The sequence below is a fragment of the Schistocerca serialis genome, chromosome 8 (genome assembly GCF_023864345.2).
Source record: "Schistocerca serialis cubense isolate TAMUIC-IGC-003099 chromosome 8, iqSchSeri2.2, whole genome shotgun sequence".
In the NCBI taxonomy this organism is placed as follows: Eukaryota; Metazoa; Arthropoda; class Insecta; order Orthoptera; family Acrididae; genus Schistocerca; species Schistocerca serialis.
This window is the reverse complement of record NC_064645.1, coordinates 156,246,448-156,263,637: the sequence shown is the minus strand read 5'-3', so window position 1 is coordinate 156,263,637 and position 17,190 is coordinate 156,246,448. Positions and strand designations below refer to the sequence as shown.

The window sequence follows — 17,190 nt, the reverse complement described above, 5'->3', positions numbered from 1 at the left end:
ATAAGCTTAATGAGTCACACCTTAAAGATATTTCTAAAAGTTATACACCAACGAATATACAAAAAAGTAGAAGAAGGTATAAGTGAAACACAATTCGGTTTTAGAAGTTCCCTCGGTACAAGAGAAGCATTGTTTGCTTTTAACATATTAGCGCAACGATGTATGGAGGTTAACCAGCCACTATATGTGTGCTTCCTGGATTATAATAAAGCATTTGACAAAGTTCGTCATGATCATCTCATAGAATTGTTAGAAAAGAAAACACTTGATAAGAAAGACATCCGCATTATATATAACCTCTACTACAATCAAACCGCAACCGTGAAGGTAGAAAATGAGTTATCGAATGATATAGAAATAAAGAGGGGTGTGAGACAAGGTTGCGTTCTCTCACCCTTATTGTTTAATATGTATTCAGAAGACATAATCCAGGCAGCTCTATCAGATGAAATAGCTGGCATTAAAGTGAATGGGCTAAACATTAACAATGTTAGGTTTGCTGATGACACTGCACTACTAGCTGGAAACCTCAAAGATCTACAATTACTTCTTGACAAAGTCGCAGAAAAAAGTGAAGAATTTGGCTTGACTCTTAACGTAAGCAAGACTAAGTTCATGGTGATATCTAAAACACACCAACAAGAAAATCTTACAATCAATAGGGAAAGAGTCGATCAAGTACGTAAATTTAAATATCTCGGAACAATTGTAAATGAGGAGATTGAAAGCTCAGAAGAAATTAAATCGAGAATAGGACAGGCCAGAAGTATCTTTAATAAGATGAAAAATGCATTCTGTTCGAGAGACATTTGTTTAAACACAAAAATGAGGTTGCTAAGATGCTATGTATTCTCAAAATTATTATACGGAATGGAAGCGTGGACATTGAAAAAGAAGGACATGAACAGTTTAGAAGCTTTTGAAATGTGGGCATATAGAATAATACTTAGAATTAGTTGGGTGTCGAGGATTACTAATCAAGATGTCCTAAGAAGAATGGGAAAGGAAAAAGAATTAATTAAAATTATTAAAGTAAGGAAGCTACAATATTTAGGCCATGTTATTAGGGGAGTAAATTACAAAATATTGCAAATAATACTAGAAGGGAAAATTTGTGGGAAGAGAACGAGGGGTAGAAGACGGACATCCTGGATTGACAATATAAAAAATTGGTACAACTGTTCAACGTCAGAACTCCTTAGATCAGCCAAATCAAGATCAGAAATTGCCATGATGACAGCCAACCTTCTTAGAGGAGACGGCACATGAAGAAGAATGGGACCTGAATTGTACGAAATTTGTAATTTTACCCATTAGCAGACTGAAACTATGCGAATTAATGTCTCTTAAGCTACTAATCTCTCAAATGCATCGGCACGGGAGATCTGAGGTACACCGTATAAGATTTATAGATTCTTCTAGCTACTTCAGTTCTCAATAAGGGATAAGCTGGCGGTAACAACAAAAAAAGCTCATGACAGAGAAAGAGGAGGAGACGGACAGTTGCAGTAGGGTGCGGGGAATGTATGTAGAGGGGGGAAGGGAGAAGATGGACAAAAAGAAGGAAGAGGAAGATGTAGACAGACACAGGGAGAAGATGGACAGAGAAAAGGGGTTCGAGGTGATAGACAGTGAGAGCTGAAGGATGAGGAGATGCACAAAGAGAGGGGGGGAGATGGACAGAAAGGAGGAAAAAGATATTATGACGTACATCCAATTTCCATACATATTCAGCAATTGCAAACATTGCCGGGTTCGCTAGTGGAGTTTATAGTAGCCATGGCAAAATTCATAACAGGTGTTCTTTACAAAACTGTACGGCATATTGTACACGCTGATGGGAACTAGAAGTACCGTATAAGTTCTCAGAGATCAACATCTACTTGCTCGTGAAAATACACACATGGAAAAACACAGCAAGTAATACTGAGAATTCAGTACAAACCAGTTTTCGGTACACCCTACGTGTGTTGTTTTCTTCCAAATTGTCAAATGATGTCGAATACATGTGTTTTTCTCTGTCAGCACGCCTCACGTTTTCAGTGTCGAAACAATTCTCATTAGACTTTTATCTTTCTACGTTCTTATTTAAGCGCAATGAAAACTTTTTCTTTGTTCAGGCAATGTAAAACCTGAATATTTTCGCTTTCATAGTGTCTTCCTTAGTGGGAGAACGCGCAGGAAAAATTAAAAGTCCTCATAAAAACGTCACAGTGTTTCACGAAAACAAAACAAGCAATAAAACAAAGTTAGACACAGTACAAAAGGAAAAATTACGGACACTATAACATGCGGGGGCGGGCGAGAGCGGGTGAACTTCCGAATGTGGCAAATATTTCTCCCTGGGAATCTTTGACATTCCGGTTCGTTCGGACAACGGTCTCTGTGTGTGCCATATGAAGTGTATAGTGGAACGTTTTGATATTCATTTCGGTGACGCAGTAGTAATTACTTTGCGGATATCCGCACCTATATTTGTCTATTTCTTTTACAAAGCAAGGACTATTGCGGAAATTCAAAGGCCAGTATCACTGCTGAAAAATATGTTTTCACCTACTTACATCACATCGACAGATGTACATCGTTGTGTGAATTAGTTCCACATGTCGCCTTTATTGGTACTGGAAAAGCTGCAAAGAATGTTACAACAAAGTGCAGAGATACTCGCAAATTGTCGATGCTTTATGCAGCGACTGGAGAAACGACTCTCAAAATAAATGTAACATGTTGTACATAAATAGACGCAATGCTTCATTACTGGAAGCATACACGATTGGCTATAAATCGTTCAGAACAGTAACAAACCTAAGTCATTTAGGAGTATACTTCTGAAGCTATCCAAAGTGGAATGAGCACAGTAAATTAGATGTGTGTAAAGTAGATATCTGACAGATTTACATCAAAACACCTCAGGAAATGTAGTTTCCTTACGAAAGATGAACCTCATGCTCAAGCTGATCATCAGGGGAGACTGGAATTAAAATTCCAAAAGATTACGTTCCAGGAAAAGCCAGTGAAACATATTAGTCCTTCCCACATACATCCCAGTCCGCCTCCGTGACTGCTGTGCTGGGGACCAGGGTTCGACTTTCGGCACTGTCAGAAATTGCTTATCGGTGGGAGGACCGGAACGGACTGCACTCTGCGTCGTGATGCCATTTAAGTAGTGATGCTATAAGAAGTAGTGACATCAGGTCTGCTACCCCGACGACGACCGGGAGAACGATTTGGTTACACCCACCGGTCCATACCGCATCCAATAGAAGCTATTGCTAGAGGATGAAACGATGGTCGGTTCATCCCGATTGTTCCATTTGTTTCCAGGACGACTCTGCTTTCCTTCACGTATAAATCTCCCCCAAATGACCGCAACGGGAAGACCGGAGTTATAACAGTTCACATGGGGACTTAGCGGCGGTCATTCCTCTCACGCACTATCGTAAATGTATCAGGAAAGGAGCAAAGAGTTGTGGATGACGTATCCCCCGCCTGACGCAGTAAAGTAGCTTTCCAAGGAGATGTATTTGATTATGATAGGCCTATACTTTTTCATTTTATGGAAAGTAAATGACACGGCCTGTCAAAACAACTTACACATTTCTTATCAAAATACGCTTTAATCGAAAGTAAACAAACTCGATATTCGCTAGACGAAGAATGAGATGAGCTGAACTTTCATGTGATTGACATTTAGGTATAACGATCGGTTATTTTACAGAACAGCTCCAAAGCCAAGCACACGAACTTTTAGCAGATGAAGATAATTAATAGCAGTTGCGGTATTACCTTCAGAGCGCCAGCAAGCTGAAAGTGCTTCGGGTGTTCAATAAATTTCAATATCCACAAATTCGGATAAAAAAGTGGGGGATCAGAACAGCGTATCGCTAATATACTCAGACGGCTAATTATGGGTGAAGTTATGCTGAATCTTATGCCACTTGGAATAAAGGAAATCCACGCTGTCTTCTTCGGGCCAGTACTGTATCGCACATGCATCATAGCTCTAAGTTAGTTGTGATCTTCATAGAAAGATTGGATTGATTAGTTATTTAAAAAAAATACGTGTCATTTTTTGCAAAAAAGGAAAACGTAATGCCTAGCATCTGGCCTTTTCAAATTAATACAAACTGTTTTAATACACCGCACGACAAATAAACTGAAGTACCCAGAAGACGTGGTAAGACGTTAATATAACTTAGTTCACGTGCATCAGAGTAAGAAGATGAAACACCTACAGCTGTCCTTAGGGTGCCTTTTATTTGTATGGCTACCAGCTTCGGTGCTTCATTGCAACATTATTCAGGCTTTACCTGATTCAAAAGGGGCTAATACCATGCATCAGTGGCCAACATAACCAGTTTACGCAGACTGCCTGTAACTGTGATGTTGGCCACTGATATAACGCATATACGGACGGTGTTAATCACTTTAGCATCAGCTAAGGCCTGAAGGTGGTACACTGAAACGGCGAAACTGGTAGGCATACAATAAATGGCATCATAAGGATGGCTGTAGGTGTTTCATCTACATCTCATCTACATGATACTCGCAGGCCACCTAATGGTGTGTGGCGGAGGGTACTTTCGGTACCACTATCTGATCCCTCGAACCCTGTTCCACTCGCGAATAGTGCTTGGGAAGACTGACTGTCGGTAAGCCTCTGTTTTAGCTCTAATTTCTCGAATTTTTTTCCTCGTGGTCAAGTAATATATGAAGTTATGTGTTGTTCGACTCATCATGAAAAGTGCTATCCCGAGATTTCAGTAGTGAATGCCTCCGTGATGTACAACTCCTCTCTCTCGTAACGTCTGCCAGTGGAGTTTGTTTAGCATCTCGAGTAACACTCTATCGCCATCTAAACGATCTCGTGACGAAACGCGCCGCTCTTCGTTGGATCTTTTCTATCTCCTCTATCAGTCCTACCTGATAGGGATCCCAGATATATGAACAGTATTCAAGAATCGGGCGAACAAGCGCCTTATAAGCCACTTCTTTCGTATGTGAGTTACATTTCTTTGAGATTCTTCCGATGGATCTAAGTCTTGTGTCTGCTTTTCCCACTGTCTGTTTTATGTCGTCATTCCATTTAAGGTCGCTCTGCATAGTTACGTCTAGAAATTTTACGGCAGACGCTGTTTCCAGCTGTTTGTTATCGATAGTGTAGCTGTACAGTAGTGGGTTTCTTTTCCTATGTATGCGCAATATGTTACATTTATTTACGTTCAGGGGCAACTGCCAGGGCCTGCACCATTCATCAATTATCTGCAGGTCGTTCTGCAAATTCTTACTATCTTCTGGCGTTGGTACTTTGATATAGACAACTGCATCATCTGCGAATAGCCTTAAAGAGCTTCTTACGCTTTCTATTAGATCGTTTATATATATTGTAAACACCAGCGGTCCTATCACACTGGTACTTCGGACATTACCTTTACATCTGTCGATTTTGTTCCGTTAAGAGCGATGTGAGTTCTATCTGCAAGAAAGTCTTGAATCCAATCGCATGTCTGCTCCGGTACTCCGTAAGCTCTTTTTTCTTCGTTGAGCGGCAATGATGGGTGGTGTCACATGCCTTACTGAAATCAAGGAACGCAGCATCAACGTCAGCACCGTTGTCCACTGTGCTGTGGATCTCATGGAGGAACAGAGCGAACTGTATGTCGCAGAATCTCTGTTTGCAGAATTCATGTTGATTTTTATAGAGGAGATGTTCATTTTCCAAAAACATCACAATTCTTGATCATAAAACATGTTCCATAATTCTACAAATCATCGACGTAGACTATATAGGTCCATAATTGCGTGGATCTGTCTTACGGGCTTTCCTAAAAACCGGAATGGCCTGCGCTTTTTTCCTGTCGTTAGGTACCTTTCGTTACTCAAGAGATATACGATAAATTACTGCTAGAAGGGAAGTTTAAACTTCACACTAGTTACTGCCCGCCATCCGTGTAGAGCACATGTTGGTCTCACCGCGCACTGCTAGACTGAGCCACACACACCTGATTTCATCAAAGTATACGGGCCTGAAGATGGCGTTGACGCAACGTCGAAACTAGTAGCGAACTAAATATAAAATCTTAAGTACAGCTGGAGGACTTTCATTTTTAATTTTTAAAAAAATGTCAGTAATGTCATGATTTCTCCACCCGGCACTCCATTTTCTAGTCTCCACAGCTCTAATCACTATTTCCAAACAAAAATGGGTAAACTCAAATAGCAACAGTAAACTACAAATAAAAAATAATACTGCATAAATAAACGTATAGAAAAAAACAAACTAAAAACTTTACGAACTCATGCAACTGCCTAATATATCTTCCTCGGCAACAAAGTATCGTCTACGCCGTAACGTTTATTACAAACAGTTTTACCCATAGTAGCTTGGTCAGCCACCAAAACTTTCTTTTCTAGGTGTCTGATAAAAATGTCAACCAAGGTCCCTGAACTGCTGGGCTCCACGGCCAAACATTTGATTTGAATATAAAACTTATGATTCAAAGTGAAATGATTAAAACTTATAATCAGCTGTAAAAGAACATTGAATTCTATGGTCTCTTGCCTTGAAATTTTCCAATATTTAAGGGAATTTCTGCAAACCGCTTTCTTTACGGGAACACTGAAGTACAGTTTCTTAATATTCAGTGAAACCAAACTGGAGGAGATGCTGCCCATTATTAGTGCTAAAACATTACGACCCTTACCTCATATCCTTGAAATGGACCTGTTTTACATCTGTTGTGGTGGTCACACTGCCTGCAGGTTCCAGCTGACGCACTCCCTGGGCGGCGGCACCGGCTCTGGGATGGGCACCCTGCTCATCTCCAAGATCCGAGAGGAGTACCCGGACCGCATCATGAACACCTACTCAGTGGTGCCATCACCCAAGGTATCTGACACCGTGGTCGAGCCCTACAATGCGACGCTTTCCGTGCACCAGCTGGTCGAGAATACCGACGAGACCTTCTGTATCGACAACGAGGCTCTCTACGATATCTGCTTCCGTACGCTGAAGCTCGCTACACCCACGTATGGCGACCTCAACCACCTCGTCTCGCTCACAATGTCGGGAGTGACCACCTGTCTCAGGTACATCCGATGCTGTTTCTCCGCCGATCCTAGCGATATTGGCGCCTCTCCAAAGAACTGAAAGATGTTTAGATCGCAGTTACTGAGAGGCTCTGGCCGGTTTCGTCCCATCTTTGGGTAACCTGGAATGTATGACAGTAAAAGCTCTATGATACAGTATAACCAAAATCCTATCTTCAAATAACTTTTGTTACAATAGATAGTCTACCTTCTCAATATGTTAACAGAATAAAAATACTCTTCAGGTTACTGTAATTTCTTATTTACTACACGACAGGTTTCGAATCCTAAAGCTTCAACTTCAGGTGGCACCGAATAATTATGGTAAGAAAAGAGGTTCGCGGTCGAGCCAGCCAGTCATGGATAGTATAACCAATAACCGGAGATCCCGCCTCAGTTACGTGTCGTGATGTCGAGATTCTATGATGGCACCTGAATATGCAGCTTTAGGCTTAGAAACCGGTCGTATAATAAATAATACATGATGGGCAACTGATGCGCATTTTTATTCTGTTAATATGCCCAGTGACTTTTGCAGCTGTCGTCTTCTATTTTTCGTCGCAATCCCCTTGAAATAGCCGACCACCACGTTCACTCAGCGCACACTTTCGTCAACGTTGTGACTTAGCGGATGATGTTCTCCACTTTACCGTATAAATCTTCGATACGGTGCCTCTTGGAACACTATACATTTTGGCTGCCTTGGTTACGGTAGTATCCACCATACGAACACCAACGATTTGCCAACGTACGAATTCACTAAGCTCCGTTATAATGCACTCACAACACAGATCACTTTTCTGATGACGAATGATACTTCCAACATATTGAGGACATTTCACAGGTGCCGTTTATGATCAAATAAAACAGCGCCGCCGGCCGCTGTGGCCGAGCGGTTCTAGGCGCTTCAATCCAAAACAGCGCTGCTGCTACGGTCGCAGGTTCGAATCCTGCTTCAGGCATGGATGTGAGTGATGTCCTTAGGTTAGTTAGGTTTAAGTAGTTCTAGGGGACTGATGACCTCAGATGTTAAGTCCCATAGTGCTTAGATGCATTTGAATCATTTGAAACAGCACCACCTGCAGAGTTGGCTATAATTTGCATTTATATTCAAGCCTGTGTCTATTGTGGAGTGCCCATATTTTTGTATTATGATGATGAAGTAATGGATTCATCAAACGTGTACGTATTAGTCTGCAGTTTTCATTGCATCGCGTTTCATTATCACACTTCACCAATTTCCCATCCACTGTTTGTGGCACCGAGTCGCTTCGCTGATGCGCTGATGTACTGGGGCCACCAGTTTTCGCTTCCATACTCCCCAACCGCTGCCAATGTCACGAGTAGGAGTGTTGATATTTTTAAAAATATCCGGAATCCGATATTTGAAAAGGTATCATTATCGGCACTCGATATATCAGAAGAAACTATCGATACGTAGACGAGAAAAATATGGGGCTACCCACCTATAAAAATATCGGGTTCCCAAAAAACAATATTTTTAATTAAAATACTTGAGCAATTTAAACAAAGAAATAATCACCCTTCAAACATGGAATATTTAAAGGTACGGCACATTTTAAGTATAAGGTTTTAGATCCGTATATTTAAGCATTGATTTGTTATTAGATATTCTGCACATGAACAAGGTAGCTGCATGCTTATGCCCCTTAGAGCAAGAAATGGAGTGCCACTTACACGCAGTTACCATAGTTAACAAAGTGGTTATCCCCAAGCGCGAACGTGCATCTTTTAAGACGTGACCGATGGGTGCGTCGTTCGGTTTCGTCACATATCGGATCTGTCTGGACACTTCATGCCTACTTCCCAGCTTTATCATTCTGCAAACTCCAGCGACCTAGCAGTTGTAGTGTCAACCTTGCGTGGTGATGTTAAACGTTCCGATTTTTGTTGGTAGCGCTGAGCGCCAATTAAGTCAGCATATCGCCTCACACGTCCCCGCCCACCACAAAAATCTTGAATGAGATTTTCACTCTGCAGCGGAGTGTGCCCTGATATGAAACTTCCTGGCAGATTAAAACTGTGTGCCGGACCGAGACTCGAACTCTGGACCTTTGCCTTTCGCGGGCAAGTGCTCTACCATCTGAGCTACCCAAAGCTGTGAGGACGTGGCGTGAGTCGTGCCTGGGTAGCTCAGCTGGTAGAGCACTTGCCCGCGAAAGGCAAAGGTCCCGATGTTCTAGTCTCGGTCCAGCACACAGTTTTGATCTGCCAGGAAGTTTCAAAAACAAATCTTGTCATTTAAATTATGGTCACCTTTTCGAGTAACTGTTTTAGAAGATTTCCAATGTCGAAGAATAGCACACTAATTGCGTTAAAAATCGTTTTTTTACGCAACTGGTGTGATATTTCTCCACATCGGAAATGTTGTTATTCCATTCACACCGCCAGCCCCCAGTGCAATCGGAATTCTTCTTTGTGCCATCTATTCTTGCTTCACACAGTCGAAGGGGAACACTGGACGTGATGGGAGCTCAAAAAATAGGAAGATTCTTTCACACAGTAAAAGTAAAATTATGTTCTACTACAAAATTTCGAAGCATATAATATAAAATAAAAATATCGTCAGCCGATATTGCCATTTCGATATCAGTATATCGGCTCCATTGCTCGTGGCCGGGCCAAATCTCTCACGAAATAAGCCCGCTAGATGGCGCTGTCATAGGTCAAACGGAATCAACTGTGTTTTTTAAAATAGGAGCCCCCATTTTTTATTACATATTCGTGTAGTACGTAGAGAAATATGAATGTTTTAGTTGGACCACTTTTTTGGCTTTGTGATAGATGGCGCTGTAATAGTCACAAACATATGGCTCACAATTTTAACGAACAGTTGGTAACAGGTAGGTTTTCTTAAATTAAAATACCGAAATTAGGTACGTTCGAACATTTTATTTCGGTTGTTCCAATGTGATACATGTACCTTTGTGAACTTATCATTTCTGAAAACGCATGGTGTTACAGCGTGATTACCTGTAAATACCACATTAATGCAATAAATGCTCAAAATGATGTCCGTCAACCTCAATGCATTTGGCAATACGTGTAACGACATTCCTCTCAACAGCGAGCAGTTCGCCTTCCATAATGTTCGCACATGCATTGACAATGCGCTGGCGCGTCTTGTCAGGCATTTTCGGCGGATCACGATAGCAAATATCCATCAACCACCCCCACAGAAAGAAATCCGGGGACGTTAGATCCGGTGAACGTGCAAGCCATTGTATGGTGCTTCGACGACCAATCGACCTGTCATGAAATATGCTACTCAGTACCGCTTCAACCGTACGCGAGCTATCCATCATGTTGGAAGTACATCGCCATTCTGTCATGCAGTGAAACATCTTGTAGTAACATTGGTAGAACATTACGTAGGAAATCAGCATACATTGCACCATGTAGACTGCCATTGACAAAATGGTGGCCAATTATCCTTCCTCCCATAATGCCGCACAATACATTAACCCACTAAGGTCGCTAATGTTCCACTTGTCGCAGCCATCTTGGATTTTCCGTTGCCCAATAGTGCATAGGCCTATTACGCCGGTTTACGTTACTGTTGTTGGTAAATGGCGCTTCGTCGCTAAATAGAACGCGTGCAAAAAATCTGTCATCGTCCCGTAATTTCTCTTGTGCCCAGTGGCAGAACTGTACACGACGTCCAAAGTCGTCGCCATACAATTCCTGCCGCATAGAAATATGGTACGGGTGCAATCGATGTTGATGTAGCATTCTCAACACCGACGTTTTAGTGATTCCCGATTCTCGCGCAATTTGTCTGCTACTGATGTGCGGATTAGCCGCGACAGCAGCTAAAACACCTACTTGGGCATCACCGTTTGTTGCAGGTCGTGGTTGACGTTTCACATGTGGATGAACACTTCGTGGTTCCTTAAATAGCATAACTATCGGGCGAACGGTCCGGACACTTGGATGATGTCGTCCAGGATACCGAGCGGCATACATAGCACACGCCCGTTGGGCATTTTGATCACAATAGCCATACATCAACACGATACCGACCTTTTACGCAATTGGTAAACGGTCCATTTGAACACGGGCAATGTATCACGAAGCAAATACCGTCCGCACTGGCGGAATGTTACGTGATACGACGTACTTATATGTTTGTGACTATTACAGCGCCATCTATCACATAGCGAAAAAAGTGGTCCAACTAAAACATTCATATATCTTTACGTACTACACGAATATGTGATAAAAATTGTGGTTCCTACTTAAAAAAGCGCAGTTGATATCCGTTTGACCTATGACATCGCCATCTGGCGGACCAACCATAGCGCCATATGGTTTGCCTCTTCAAGCTAGACGAGTTTCGTTCTGTGTAATTTTTTCGTTTGATATTTGTGAGATATTTGGCCCGGTCACTATCAATGGACCACCCTATATCTTTCTGGAAAGAATATAGATATATCGTTATCAACGGCCCTAGTGACGAGTAAGGAGCGTTATCTATGCCATTGCTGCCCAACTTGTAGTAGGTCGAGCCCACAGTTGCCTCTTGCCGCAGGTTCCCCGGCCAGCTGAACGCGGACCTGCGGAAGCTGGCGGTGAACATGGTGCCGTTCCCGCGGCTGCACTTCTTCATGCCGGGCTTCGCGCCGCTGACGTCACGCGGCTCGCAGCAGTACCGCGCGCTCAGCGTGCCCGAGCTGACGCAGCAGATGTTCGACGCCAAGAACATGATGGCCGCCTGCGATCCCAGACACGGTCGCTACCTCACCGTCGCCGCCGTCTTCCGCGGCCGCATGTCCATGAAGGAGGTCGACGAGCAGATGCTCAACATCCAGAACAAGAACAGCAGCTACTACGTCGAGTGGATACCCAACAATGTGAAGACCGCCGTCTGCGACATCCCGCCGCGCGGACTCGAGATGTCCGCCACCTTCATCGGTAACTCCACCGCCATCCAGGAGCTGTTCAAGCGAATCTCTGAGCAGTTCACCGCAATGTTCCGCAGGAAGGCTTTCCTCCACTGGTACGTAATTATCAGTCACGCTGTTACCAAATAAATATGAATGAAATAATGAATATGTATTCTCTAGTGCATTTTCCTTGTTCTTACAGATTAATAAAAAAGTATGGGATGCTGTCAGAAAGTTTCCGTAATATACACTGCGGTGTCGAAAGTCGTGGGTAGCGATACAGATGGCAGTATTATCTCGTACACAAGAATAAAAGAGCAATGGATTGGCGGAACTGTCATTTGTGCTCAGGTCATTCATGTGAAAGGGTTTCCGACGAAGTAAAGAAGAAAGTGCATTGGCGGGGCTGTTATTTGTACTTAGGTGAGTCAAGGAGAGAGGTTTCCGAGGTGATCATGATTGCACAACAGGAACTGACAGATAATATTCTTCTCGGGTGTGCAGCCGAATCATAACGTCATCTTGACACAATATTTCAGCGGTCCAACTGGCCTCCATCTTCAGGTGAGAGCGCTGGTACACGATCTCGCCGGGACTGACTTCTCAGCGCAAGTGGTGGCCCCTGGATAGGCCGCAGAAGGCCCACAACCCCTGCGCGAGAAGGTGCCGTAACTGCCCTCTAGCGCAAGTAAACATACCGCGCCGCCAGTGGTGGAAACAGGCGAAATCGAGATATCACTATCAAAAACTAAAAATTATTCCGACGTTAGAAATATAGACCGTTGGTTTATTAATGTCTGATAACACCGGGTTCCAAGTCTTACTTAAAAAGTAACCCTCGTCTCTATTAATAAGATTATCAGATAAACGAATCGCTATGGATTCTTTTGAAACACAGTCCCAATAGCGAGATGCAGGGGCAACCATTTGTGTCTCGTCATACAGCATTCTATGTCCCTCGGTGAGACAGTGCTCCACCACTGCAGGTTTCTCAGGTTGAAGCAACTGTGTGTGCCGCTGGTGCTAATCACATCGGTCCTGAATGGTCCAGATTGTCTGAGCAATATCAGCCTTCCCACAGTGGCAAGGGATCTTGTACACACCGGGCTTCCTCAAACCCAAGTCATCCTTAACAGAGCCAAGAAACGCTCTAATCTCGGCTGGCGGACGAAAAATACTTTCGATATGATATCTTTTTAGAATTCTTGCTGTCTTCGAGGAAAAGGTAGAATAGCCACCGATTTGCAAGTATCTTGTGTCAAGCTTTCTCCCTCTGAAATGGCATAAGCTCTTCTCGCCAACGTCCGCAGGACCCCCGTACGCTGGAACGATGGATGACATCTAGAAGCATGCAGGTAACGGTCCGCGTGCGTAGGCTTTCGATAAACACTGTGTCCCAGTGTCCCATCACTGTGTCTGTGTTTCGATCGTCGGAATAATTTTTAATTTTTGATAGTGATATCTCGATTTCGCCTGTTTTCACCACTGGCGGCGTGGTATGTTTACTTGCGCTGGAGGGCACCTTCTCGCGCACGCGCTGTGGGCCTTCTGCGGCCTATATAGGGGTCGTGGCTTGCGCTGGGAAGTCAGTTCCGGCGAGATCGTGTACCAGCACTCTTACCCGAAGATGCGACCGGTTGGACAGCTGTAATGTTGCGTCAAGATGACGTTAAGAGTGTGTCGAGAATACCAAATTTCAGGGGTTACTTCTCATCACCTACAACGTAGTGGCCGACGGTCGCCACGTTACAACCGACAGCAGCGTTTGCGAAGAGTTGTCAGTGCTAAAGACAAGCAACATTGCTTGAAATCAGTGGGACGTACGACGGAAGTATCCGTTACGTCAGCGCGCCGAAATCTGGCGTTAATGGCCAAAGTGCTTTTGCTAACAGCACAGCTTCCCTTGGAGCGCCTCTCTTGGGTTCGTGACCATATCGGCTGGACCCTAGACGACTAAAAAACCGTGACCTGGTCAGATTAATCCCCGTTTAAGTTGGTATGAGCTGAGGGCTCAACAGGGAATAACAATATTAATCTGCAAATAGTAAACTGCAGGAGCGTCTATAGAAAGGTCCCAGAACTGCTCTCATTAATAAACGGTCACAATGCCCACATAGTACTAGGGACAGAAAGTTGGCTGAAACCAGATGTAAACAGTAATGAAATTCTAAACTCAGATTGGAATGTATACCGCAGACAGGCTGGACAGTGAAGGGGGAGGCGTGTTTATAGCGATAAAGAAGTGCAATAGTATCGAAGGAAACTGACGGAGATCCGAAATCTGAAATAATATGCGTGAAGGTCACGGTTAAAGCAGGCTCAGACATGGTAATTGGATGTCTCTATAGGCCCCCTGGCTCAGCAGCTGTTGTGGCTGAGCACCTGAACGATAATTTGGAAAATATTTCGAGTAGATTTCCCCACCATGTTACAGTTCTGGGTGGAGATTTTAATTTGCCGGATATAGACTGGGAGACTCAAACGTTCATAACGGGTGGCAGGGACAAAGAATCCAGTGAAATTTTTTTAAGTGCTTTATCGGAAAACTACCTTGAGCACTTAAACAGAGAACCGAGTCGTGGCGATAACATATTAGACTTTCTGGTGACAAACAGACCCGAACTATTTGAAACAGTTAAAGCAGAACAGGGGATCAGCGATCATAAAGCGGTTACTCCGTCATGATTTCAGCCGTAAATAGAAATATTTAAAAAAAGGTAGAAAGATTTTTCTGTTTAGCAAAATTGACAAAAAGCAGATTTCAGAGTACCTGATGGCTCAACACAAAAGTTTTGACTCAAGTACCGATAGAGTTGAGGATCAGTAGACAAAGTTCAAAACCATCGTACAATATGTGTTAGATGAGTATGTGCCAAGCAAGAGCGTAAGAGATGGAAAAGAGCCACCGTGGTACAACAACCGAGTTAGAAAACTGCTGCGGAAGCAAAGGGAACTTCACAGCAAACATAAACATAAACATAGCCAAAGCCTTGCAGACAAACAAAAATTACGCGAAGCGAAATGTAGTGTGAGGAGGGCTATACGAGAGGCGTTCAATGATTTCGAAAGTAAAGTTCTATGTACTGACTTGGCAGAAAATCATAAGATATGTTGGTCTTATGTCAAAGCGGTAGGTGGATCAAAACAAAATGTCCAGACACTCTGTGACCAAAATGGTACTGAAACAGAGGATGACAGACTAAAGGCTGAAATACTAAATGTCTTTTTCCAAAGCTGTTTCACAGAGGAAGACTGCACTGTAGTTCCTTCTCTAGATTGTCGTACAGATGACAAAATGGTATATATCGAAGTAGACGACAGAGGGATAGAGAAACAATTAAAATCGTTCAAAAGAGGAAAGGCCGCTGGACCTGATGGGATACCAGTTGGATTTTACACAGAGTACGTGAAGGAACTTGCACCCCTTCTTGCAGCAATGTACCGTACGTCTCTAGAAGAGCGCAGCGATCCTAAGGATTGGAAAAGGGCACAGGTCATCCCCGTTTTCAAGAAGGGACGTCGAACAGATGTGCAGAAATATAGACCTATATCTCTAACGTCTATCAGTTGTAGAATTTTGGAACACGTCTTATGTTCGAGTATAATGACTTTTCCGGAGACTAGAAATCTACTCTGTAGGAATCAGCATGGGTTTCGAAAAAGACGGTCATGTGAAACCCAGCTCGCGCTATTCGTCCACGAGACTCAGAGGGCCATAGACACGGGTTCCCAGGTAGATGCCGTGTTTCTTGACTTCTGCATGGCGTTCGATACAGTTCCCCACAGTCGTTTAGTGAACAACGTAAGAGCATATTGAATATCAGACCAATTGTGTGATTGGATTGAAGAGTTCCTAGATAGCAGAACGCAGTATGTCATTCTCACTGGAGAGAAGTCTTCCGAAGTAAAGAGTGATTTCAGGTGTGCCGCAGGGGAGTGTCGTAGGACCGTTGCCTATTCACAATGTAAATAAATTACCTTGTGGATAACATCGGAAGTTCACTGAGGCTTTTTGCGGATGATGCTGTAGTATGTAGAGAGGTTGTAACAATGGAGAATTGTACCGAAATGCAGGCGGATGTGTAACGAATTGACGCATGGTGCAGGGAATGGCAATTGAATCTCAATGTAGACAAGTGTAATGTGCTGCGAATACACAGAAAGAAATATCCTTTATCATTTAGATACAATACAGCAGGTCAGCAACTGGAAATAGTTAATTCCATAAATTATCTGGGACTAGGCATTAGGAGTGATTTAAAATGGAATGATCATATAAAATAGATCGTCGGTATAGCAGATGCCAGACTGAGATTCATTGGAAGAATCCTAAGGAAATGCTATCCGAAAACAAATGAAGTAGGTTACAGTACGCTTGTTCGCCCACTGCTTGAATACTGCTCAGCAGTGTGGGATCCGTACCAGATAGGGTTGATAGAAGAGATAGAGAAGATCCAACGGAGAGCAGCGCGCTTCGTTACAGGATCATTTAGTAATCGCGAAAGCGTTACGGAGATGACAGATAAACTCCAGTGGAAGTCTCTGCAGGAGAGACGCTCAGTAGCTCGGTACGGGCTTTTGTTCAAGTTTCGAGAACATACCTTCACCTAGGAGTCACGCAGTATATTGCTCCCTCCTACGTATATCTCGCGGGGAGATCATGAGGATAGAATCAAAGAGATTAGAGCCCACACAGAAGCATACCGACAATCCTTCTTTCCACGAACAATACGAGACTGGAATAGAAGGGAGAACCGATAGAGGTACTCAAGGTAGCCTCCGCCACACACCGTCAGGTGGCTTGCGGAGTATGGATGTAGATGTAGATGGTAGGCTTGGGGTGTGGAACTGCCCCCACAAACCCATGGATCCAAGCTGGCACTTATGGTGTCTCCATAATGTTGTGGGCTGTGATTAGATGGAACGGACTGGGTCCTCTGGTCCATCCGAATCGATCATTGACAGGAAATGGCTATTTTCGGTTACTTGGAGACGTTTTCCAGCCAATAATGGACTTCATGTTCCCAAATAATGATGGAATTTTTATGTCACTGGATCACAGTTGTTCGCGATTAGTCTAAAGAACATTCTTGACAATTCGAGCCAGTCCACTGGCCACCAAGATCCCCTGAGGTGAATCCCATCGAACATTTATGGGACTTAATAGAGGAGTCAGTACGTGAACAACATCCTG

General features: G+C 43.4%; 1 protein-coding gene across 1 annotated transcript in view; it reads left to right on the top strand.

Annotated features, from left to right (window-relative positions):
- LOC126416072 (tubulin beta-1 chain-like) overlaps positions 1-17,190 on the top strand; it is a 79,080-nt gene that overhangs the window by 40,555 nt on the left and 21,335 nt on the right. The window contains exons 3-4 of the mRNA XM_050083553.1: positions 6,763-7,089; positions 11,642-12,109. Of these exons, the coding sequence (XP_049939510.1) occupies positions 6,763-7,089; positions 11,642-12,109 (795 nt within the window). The remainder of the gene's footprint in view (positions 1-6,762; positions 7,090-11,641; positions 12,110-17,190) is intronic.